Source organism: Exserohilum turcica (assembly GCF_000359705.1).
Source record: "Exserohilum turcica Et28A unplaced genomic scaffold SETTUscaffold_3, whole genome shotgun sequence".
NCBI lineage: Eukaryota > Fungi > Ascomycota > Dothideomycetes > Pleosporales > Pleosporaceae > Exserohilum > Exserohilum turcicum.
The window spans coordinates 2,565,455-2,575,091 of record NW_007360136.1 but is presented as its reverse complement, the minus strand read 5'-3'; the positions used below and the strand labels follow the sequence as shown (position 1 = coordinate 2,575,091).

Genomic DNA, 9,637 nt, shown 5'->3' with positions numbered 1-9,637 from the left:
GTGTGGCGCCATGAATGGTGCCCTTTACCCCAAGCATGTGCATGTACGCCGCCCGCGTCGAGCGTATTCAGTCCTCAGCGCGGGTCGAGGTTCCAAAGCTTGTCTTGAATCCGACGACGCGCTGCTGCGCCCAAGCCCATCCGCCGACATGACTTACGCGCACGCTGTTACTAGTCGTTAGCTCCACGCCCTTTTTCCTTTCTAGAACCTGATCAAAGGCGACCCGTCGGCTCGGGACCGCAGGAGTCGATGCAGACGAGAGCGACCGAGGACGACAAAGCCAGGCTGATCCTGGCGCTGCCCAAGATCAAATCGCATGCTGACTGGTAGGTTTCGGGCATTCCTGACTAAAACGACAGGGCCTGCAAAAAAAAAGGCCCCCTTCTCTCAACCACCCCCCCCCCCCGACCCCTGGGCCACCTTCCTGCTTCTTGTGCGGACAGGGACGGGCAAAAAAGGCAGCTTGGAAGAGGTCGAGGGTCGCACACTCGCAGGCCACAGGACATGTCGGGACCCACCAGCAGTGTCTGCCGTTGTTCCCCAGGCCCTCGCTTCGTGGGCGGTCTTGGGCTCCGCTTTTCCCCATCGCCCACGCCCACGCCCTATTTGCTTGTCGCTCGCTCCTGGCGGCCGCGGCCATGGGCGAAGAAAATGGAAACATGTTAAGCGTTCCACCGTTGTTGCCGCATCCTACGCGCATGTCCCCCCCCCCACCTCTGCCACGCCGCGCCAACACCACCAACCTCCACCATTGCCATCACCACTCACCCACACACACCACCACCACCATCCCTCCCAAAGTCTGTTTGGAGCCGCACAACGCCATGCGATGCCGAGCTTAGCTTTTGCGCCACCGCCGTCACCAATCTGTGCTGGCTGCGCGTGAGCATTAGTTTCGGAGTAATTATGCCGTCACCTTGCCCTCCTCTTACTACGGCGACGCATGGCCTCCTGTTGTCGGCACTCGACTAGGCGCGCGCCCACGAGACACAGAAAGCGTTGCGAGTCCAGCTGCCAATGACTCGGCCCTCTGCCTACCACCACTGCCCTCCTCACATGCATGAGACTACTCATTGACCGCTCTTCAGCGATCTGTCCATCTTCCATCGGCCGCGCCGTACCTATGATCTGCCTCCCCTACGTGCAAAGGACCACATGGCAACACTAATGCAAATCAGGCCATTGATAAATTTTTTTCTATTCTTGGGAGGGGGACCAGCCAGCACACGTCCATTTTTTTCCTTTCCTATAGCCCTGTATCCAAGGCTCCGGATCTCTCGCATCAGCTTGCACCGAAGCAGTAGCGTGGTGCCGCAATGCTGGAGTAGCAAGCAAATGATATGATCCACACATATAACCTCTTGGTTGAAGCAAAAAAAGAAAAGAAAAGAAAAAAACCACGGCTGCATCTGAGGCAAGTAATTTATCCACGAAAGATCACACCACTCACTTGGCCTAGATCCGCGGAGGGTGGTCGAGTCTGTCTCCCCGGCACGCTGGGCGTCTTACCAGGTTTTCTTGAGGGGCGCCTTTCTTCCTTACGCACGCACCCGCCTTCTGGCATTACCCTAACGGGCCCATGGCTCGGACTAAACTCCTGAGTAAAATTCGCGCTTGAACTGCACCGCACCCCCGATGCATCACCACACCCACGCACAGCCGTGCGATCCGTCCACCGAATCTGCCCATCTACCAATGCGCGGCCCACGACTCAGGCCTCTTTTTTTTTCTCCCCTAGTGTCTCACTCACCTCTCGGTAATACATACTGCACCAGAGCCTACCACCATCAACCCTGACCGTCCGTCGTCAAAAGTTACTGCCATGGCTACCACGATTACCTGCTACGGCCGTGAGCTGTTGCCCGAAGCGTCTGACGGAAGCCGGGATCAATTCTCAACTGAGATCGACAGTTGCCGGGTTGCCCCAAACCGCTCTTTCGACTGCAACGCGCGGCCCTTTTGATTCTCTACACCCCAGCCTAGCCAGCTTTCCTGAAACAGGGACCCTAAGCCCGCCGCGTTCGCACTTGAGCATCTCACAAACCGCTCCTAGCGTACTTGCCGCTGCCTCGATAGCCTCACTTCCACCTCGGCCTCAAAGCTCTGACCCGCCGCCGTATAAGACCGAAAGTTTAGGGGTGAAGAGCTATGCCACGCGCGAGAACCTATATCAGCAATCCGAACCATATATCGTCTTTATTAACATGAACTAACGGGACGCGCCGCATGCCCGCGACACAATACGAGTCGGCAGACTAGATCTCGACATGTGTAATGGGTGCGTTGGGCGCGGGGGGTTGCGGGTTGCTTCCTTTCGCCTCGCTACACCCAGTCAATGCAATAGGCAAGTCCCGCAACTTGATTTCATTTTCTCGTCGGACAAGTCCGCGCCTCGATTGAGCCATCACCGGGTTACCTTTTTGGTCATGTGGTCCCTCAACATCATCTTTTATGGACACGAAAGTGACCGCGAGTCGCAAGACTCACCAAAACTGGTTGCATCGACTGTACTTGGCACTGGCACACTGGTGGCAGGTTTTTTTTTCTTGCTCTCCCAAGAAGCTAATCTTTCCCTCTCTCTCCCTTGGCTCTGCTTCTCATGGAAGCATTCCAAGTGCCAAGCATACATGCTCTGGGGAAGCCAGAGCTTGGCGATGTTTTCGGCCCGTCAAGGAGAATAAACGGTCAACTGTAGCGAGCCCCCTTCATAAGTGCCGAGAATAAGAAGACATGTACGGTGCCGATTATGCAAGAATTGCCGATAACAGCTGCCGCCTTGCCATTTACTTTAGCGCGCTTGCACACTCTGAACCGGTGAAGGAGAGATAAGACAAATAGGAGGTTAAGATTGGGATACCAGAAACGGTGTGCGCCATGGCCTGTCTCGCTTGTTCCACTCCAAATTGTCTTGTGTGTGTGTGTGTGTGTGTGTGTGTGTGCGGTCTGACTTAATTCTCTCTGATTCTCAATCAGTTTTAGACGAGCATAGGCGAGTAGAAAAGGAATCATTCTACAGACGAGGTAAGTAGGACGACGTATGTGTGTGAGTGTGTGTGTGACGGAGAGACAGTATCATGCGCCTACGTAGTTTACGTACGTACGCATGTACGTACATGTGTCAGTCGGTCAAGCGAAGCGCTGGGCTGCTGGGTGTGCGGGGGGGGTGCAATTGCCCTTTGCAGGAGGACAGGGAACAGATAAAAAGCCAAAAATTCGCCGAGTCATGGTACTTTGGGCTGGGCTGGGCTGGGCTGGACCTATGCTGCTTTGTTTCAGCATACATATTGTATGTATGTATGTACATGCCATGTTTCGGTGTAATATGGGAGGTGGGAGGGGGGGGCTGCATGCAAGACGCAATATGCACCTGTCTCTCTCTTCTCTCTCTCTTTTTTTTCTTCATTCTTTCTGCCTAACCCTGGTCCTTTCCTTTTACTCTGTTTCAGAGCGGGAAAATACCCTGTGCCACTGTAGTTGACGAAGAGAAAAATTACAGCTTTGATTTACTTGTGTTATTTATTGATAGTTTCTATGTAGTTATCTCGTGCACTTCACTTTGCATTCCCCCCCCCCAACCCAATCACACACACCCTGGTCCGCCCTAATCGACGCGTGTAAATTGGCTAGTCAGGGTCAATGTTTGCGAAATACGTAGACGCAGCTACAGGGTATAGTACCTTCACCGCTGTTGCAATTCTGTCTACTCTACTGCGTAGTTTGTGAAAGTCGCTGCTGCGTCAGCACGTCAAAATCACTCATCAAACAAGCAAATCAATCAATCAATCATTCATTCAATACCTATATTCGTTTCGCCAGAAAATAAACTGAATATCGTACATAAATCAGTAAACGAACGGGTGCTTTCTTGATGATGCGAATGGGAAAGGAAAAATATTTCGCATACAAACTGCTGTTCTAACTGATACTCATCCCTGTTTCCAACGACGACTCGCACGCTGCCACGTGGACTGCAAGTATATCGTGGCGTGAAGACACGAATTTCAGTACGTGTGCGTGGGCGTATCGTTTTAGCGAGTTAAGCATGTCCATCCAATACTTACTCCCTTTTTTTTCCTCAATCAAGATTCTACTCGCAGCTTGTGTCCTCGAGTTTGAGATATCGAGGCAAAACGGCATCATGTGAAAGGCTCATATATTGCTTCGCTGCAGTAGAGCTTAGTTCTTGCAATAGGGGGGTTTGAAAGAGACATGGATGGCTGTGTGTCTCTTTGCTATGTGCTGCTTACGGGCTGAAACTGGACTGCTGTCGACTGTGAAGATTTGGCATTGGAGAAGAAGAAGAAGAAGAAGAAGAAGAAGAAGTTTACACGCGAACACACGAGGGGAGATGCGGCATGGATGTTAGCATAACTGTACTGTCATATCGAGTGTAGCAATTGATCGGTCGTAGAATCATGGCAGATTCCTTACGTGTGCTGTGATGCAATCCCTTCGATTAGTCTCAGTATCGAGGAATGTGAAAAAATAAATCATTATTCTGGTCCTACTCAGTCGTTGGCTTGCTTTGGCATATCCTTGGCGTTCCAACAGTGGCTGGATATACCACCGAGTCAGATATGTTTGGGCTGTTTTTTTTTGCAGGGAAACGGTATTGGTAGAAGAAGGTTTTCCATGGTGAGATTCCATCTTGAACTCTCTTCCAAGCGTACCTATTTCTTGTTAGTGCGAAGGGAGAAGATGGTACAGATGGAAGGTCTTGTTTTCCAATTGATGGATGGCAATCATGTAAAAAAAAAGTGACGCCTAGCATTCGATACTTCAGTTCATCAAAGTGCGCCCCGAGTGGAGAATGCTTTGATATTTCTCGGTTGTATGTCTTCAGGCTTTTCCAGGTCTAATCTGACATATGTGAGGGATAGCAAAATGCAGTGAGTGCGAATGATATATTGAATCGATAGTTGTCCTGGGTGAAACTTGCTTGCCCAGTGGATTCAATTTTGGAAAGATAGTAATAGCAAGTATTGATTCTGAACTGCATATATGAAGTCCTCGAGTTAGTATCAATTCTGGCGAGGCTAGTATGTGGGGATAAGTCGATGCTAATTTACTTGCACAGTAGGCATGCTTTTAAATACGTGTCAATGGTCATTGGCCCAGCTTCATAGACCTGCCAAGGTATAAGCTAGTAGAGATGTGAAAGAGTTGATACAAGGAGAGAAAAAATGATGCCGCAACGGTAAATCACTACACTAACAGGTATCCAAGACGTCGTTTTTCTTGGCGAGTCAGTGACGCTATTCGCAATGCAAGATGTTGTTTCTACTTGATGACTACTAGTATCTGAAGCTGCTCTTGACATGTATATACAGACACCCGGCATCTCCAGTGTCTTCAGAAACCATGGGAAGACAACTAGCAAGTACACTACGATGCTGTCCAAAGCGTGAGGTGGGTCATCGCTCAAGCTCTCCACACGGTGATCTTGGTAGGCCATCGAACCAGTGGGGCGATATCCAAGTATCCATGTTTTCCATTTCAGGCACTGGGAACCCTTCATCCAATGCATGACTGAGCATCGACTAATACGACACATCCAGGGGGTGCTTGCTAAGATCTACACACAGGGTAGCCCATGCATATAGTTGAACATGGTGGGGTACTCGGAACCGTTCCGACCGCGGGCCGATGTGTTTCCGGCGGTAGGCGCCGCCTTTCCATGTCGTAACGAACATCAGTGACAACACCTCCAAACAAACGTTACCGCGCCCAGCAACCATGTCTGGAGGTTGGAATACCATAGAGTCTGATGCGGTTTGTGCTCTGCCTACACAAGATTTCCTGTTTTCGCTCCCCACTGACACGGCGCGCAGGGCGTTTTCACGTATCTGATTGAGAAGCTCGGGGTTAAGGACGTACAGTTTGAGGAGCTCACTACGCTCGAAGCTTCCGACTTGCAGAACCTCGGGACCATCTATGGTGTGATTTTCCTCTTCAAGTACCCCACGGGCGAGAAAGCCAGCGACGTCCCCAAAGACGGCACGTACGACTACGAGGCGGCGAATTCCTTGTTCTTCCCGGCGCAAACCATCCAGAATGCTTGCGGAACCCAGGCGATAGTCTCGCTTCTGCTGAACAGGGAAGAGGAGATTGATATCGGAAAGGAATTGAAGGAGTTCAAGGAGTTTGCTGGCGACTTTCCGCCAGAAGTATGTGGAACCACGACGGGCGGAGTGAAGCAAGAAAGGAGCTGACTGAACAATAGCTACGCGGAGAGACGCTTTCAAACTCAGACCTTATCCGCGAAACACACAACTCGTTCGCGCGTTCGTCTCCCTTTGTCGATGAGACGCAGCGAACCGTGACGGAAGACGACGATGTATTCCACTTTATTGCGTAAGTATCCGCCGTGCTTCAAGAGCAGATGCTCGCTGTCAAGCGCATAACTAATGCACAACGCCACCAGTTACACAAGCATAAAAAACACGCTCTACGAACTCGACGGCCTGCAACCGGCGCCCATCTCCCACGGGCCCTGCACTGCCTCGGAGTTTCCTCAGAAGATCATTCCCGTGCTGCAGCGCCGCATCGCACGCTACCCTGCGACGGAAATCCGGTTCAACCTCATGGCGTGCTGTCGCGATCTGCGTATTCGCGCCCGAGAAATCGGCGACGAGGACGAGCTGGAAGAGCAGGAGGATAAGCGTGCGAGGTGGCTGTGGGAGAACTCGTTGCGAAGACACAACTTTGTGGGCTTTGTGGGCGAGTTGCTCAAGAGTGTTGTCAGGGCAAAGTTGGACCAGGGTGGGGATGCCTATGACAAGTGGGTTGACGAGGCCAAGGGCCGGTCGGCAAAGAGGAGGGAGGAGTTGAGGAAGCAGGGGATTGCAGAGGATTAGGGGGATAGGGACGGTGAAGGTCATGTGATCCAGATGACGCTGCATATGAGAACATACACGACTCTGATAATGACGAATACATGCCAATTCCAATCATGTCATATACAGCCAAGATATTGCATATGACTGTTGGTAGGTGACCTTCATGCCCTCTGCACACTCAGTCAGGTATGAATGACAGCAAGACACCAACAAAGTGAGTCATTGATCGACATGGTATTTTCATTCAGAATCAAACTATCTACTACCAGAGTGTGCTATCTACTAAATAACTATTCTCGATTTCGTCGGCGTCATATAACATCAGCATCAACAACATCAACATCAGCTGCCAGTGAAGGCAGCAAAAAAAAAAGGAAAACATTTCTCCAACTCCCTATAAAAACGCCGTATTCGCTATGCCGGCTCGGTACTATGCGAGGTTATATGCGATTCGCTACATTACTTCATAAACATGGCATGGTATGGTATGACGTGGTATTTGCTGAGATGATTGAGCAGGAAAAGAAGAAAAAAAATACATAGGAAAAACGAAAAGATTGTTCACCGCTTGACCAGGCAGTTAGTATTGGCTGACTGCGCAGTAGGAGAGTGGAGCCTCAACGAGGACAGGTGCCAGAGCGCATGACGTGTCTTGGGATGCAAGAGGAGTCTTGTTGAGGGGCTCCTGAGCCATGGGTGCAGCTTGCTTTGCAGCGTCGAAAAGCTCTACTGCACGGCTTGTTGGCAGTGCTTCTTCGGCTTTGAGAACAGTCTCAACGGGAGCGACTTGGGCTTCAACGTCAACTTGGGCCTCAGTCTCAACCTGGACCTCAGTCTCAACTTGGACTTCAGCCTTGCCCTCAATCTCAGCGACAGGCGCAGGCGCGGCAATAGCAGGAGTCTCCTGCATGCTGATGGCAGTCTGAGACTCAGTGACGGTAAGGGTCGAGTAGGATGTCGCCGTCATAGTCGCCGTAACCGCATTTGGCATTGCCGGGGCAACGACAATGTCAGTGGGCAACTGGAGCATCTGTGCGGTAGAAGCCTCTTGCTGTATCGCGTGCATACTCATGGTCAAGTATATGACGGCAGCAGTGAGGAAAAGAATAATCAGGTTGCGCTTGTCGCCCAGCAGGACGAGGACGTAGTTCCTGAGAAGGGTGCCGAGGGGAACCTCGGAGGATGGGCGTGGACGGGAGGCAGCCTCAACCCTTTCCTTCTCCCTGAGAGTTTCTTCCAGAGCACGGAGGCGCTCAGCAACGGCATCGGATTTAGCCAGCGCCTTGGCTTCCACCTCTAGACGAACTGCTTCTTTGGCTTCATGCAGCTTGGCCTCAAGGTCTTCCTCAAAGCGCTTCTTCTCGGCAGCCTTTTCGTCGATGCTACGTCGCAGCGCTGCAGCCGCCTCCTCGAAGCTCTTTTGCAGCTCAGCTTCTTCTTGGCGCTTCTTCTCATTCGTCTCCTCTTCCAGGATCTTGGCCTTGGCAGCGGCTTCTTGTATTTGGCGTTGAAGTTCCACAGTGTACTGCTGCTTGCGCTTGTCTGCATCGAGTTCCTCACGTGCTCGTGCTTCCAACGTCTTGCGGACCTCCTCTGGGATCCACGGGTGGATCTCAACGTCGCACCGTTCCATGTCGTTCCAGCACGCACCCCACGCCGCAGCACGCATCAGGCCGTTGGCGGCGTAGATCTTGATGTCCCATTTCCGTGTGCCAGCACCAATGCCCTTGCCTGGCTTTTTGAGTTGGCGGTGGCAGTCGATGCACATGCTGTGGTCGCCGTTGGCAGATGTATTGCTACCCTCGGTAAGTGTGCCTCCGCTCATCCTGCTACCGCGTCCAGTGTTCTCGTCGCCAAGGCTTGCCGTGTCGTCGTCATCCTCCCTGTCGTCGTCATCCTCGGGCGGGACAAAGTGTCCACACGGAAGCAAGCGGGGCGTCTTGAGCTCCAGGCTCTCGAGAATGCGTTCCTCGAGCAGGTCATACTCGTCTCTCGGGTGCGGAATCAGGAGACCGCGCCGCATCAGGATGATATCCTGCAGCTTCTCCTCTAGCAGCTTGTAGTTCTCAACCAGCCAATCGGGCATGATCCGTGCCATGATGTCGTGCGAGTAGGGCAGCTGCATGGGCAGGATGGTTACGTGCAGCAGCACGAGCGGAGCTTGCTGTGGCATGGGCATTGGGCGTGGGCTGTGGGGTTCGCGTATGCTCCTTCTTCTCGAGCCAGAGTGTCGTGAGCCCGGTGTCTCCGCGCCTCCGTTTCTGCTCGGCGTAGTGAGTTTGTAGGAGGCCTTTAGCCGCTCGTGCGAGGACTGGTGGGCTAGCAGAGGCGGAGGCGACGACATGTGCATTGCGCGAGCAGAATCAGAGTTTCGTAAGCGCGGTCGCTCCTTGCGAGCGCGGGCACCGGCCTCATTGGCAGGCAGAATGGGCTTTGAGGATATTGACGATTCCGAGGGAATGGCCGAGGCGAAGCTGTAGTGCGACGACATGCGTGGCTGGGAGCCGGGGCGCGCCGTGTACGAGCTGCGGTAGGGCAGGGGCTCGTCGTCGGGTTCCTGGTGGTGCGGGTGCTGCTGTTGCTGCTGCTGCTGCTGCTGCTGGAGCTCGATGGTGTGCACCACGTCGTTGGGGAATGAGCGCTCCGAGTGAAAAGAGTCGCCCTCCTCATACATGTCGGACGGCGACAAGGGTTCGTGATCCTGTGGGTCCTGGTAGACGGCAAAAGAGGAAAGGCCTGCGGGCTGGGGGGCGGGGTGATGCATTGTGGTTGTCATGGCGGGCGGGCCTTTGCGCGTT

General features: G+C 52.7%; 2 protein-coding genes across 2 annotated transcripts; one reads left to right on the top strand and one right to left on the bottom strand.

The window, feature by feature from the left end:
* Positions 1 to 5,724: 5,724 nt before the first annotated feature.
* Positions 5,725 to 6,938, top strand: SETTUDRAFT_163932 (uncharacterized protein). Its single transcript, XM_008029503.1, has 4 exons — positions 5,725 to 5,772; positions 5,832 to 6,167; positions 6,224 to 6,354; positions 6,425 to 6,938. The coding sequence occupies exons 1-4, from the start codon at positions 5,737 to 5,739 to the stop codon at positions 6,855 to 6,857; spliced, it is 936 nt and encodes a 311-aa protein (XP_008027694.1). The 5' UTR covers positions 5,725 to 5,736; the 3' UTR covers positions 6,858 to 6,938.
* Positions 6,939 to 7,143: 205 nt separating this feature from the next.
* SETTUDRAFT_163931 (uncharacterized protein) lies at positions 7,144 to 9,579 on the bottom strand. The gene has a single exon (XM_008029502.1). The coding sequence runs from the start codon at positions 9,511 to 9,513 to the stop codon at positions 7,420 to 7,422; it is 2,094 nt and encodes a 697-aa protein (XP_008027693.1). The 5' UTR covers positions 9,514 to 9,579; the 3' UTR covers positions 7,144 to 7,419.
* Between the last annotated feature and the right edge of the window lie 58 nt (positions 9,580 to 9,637).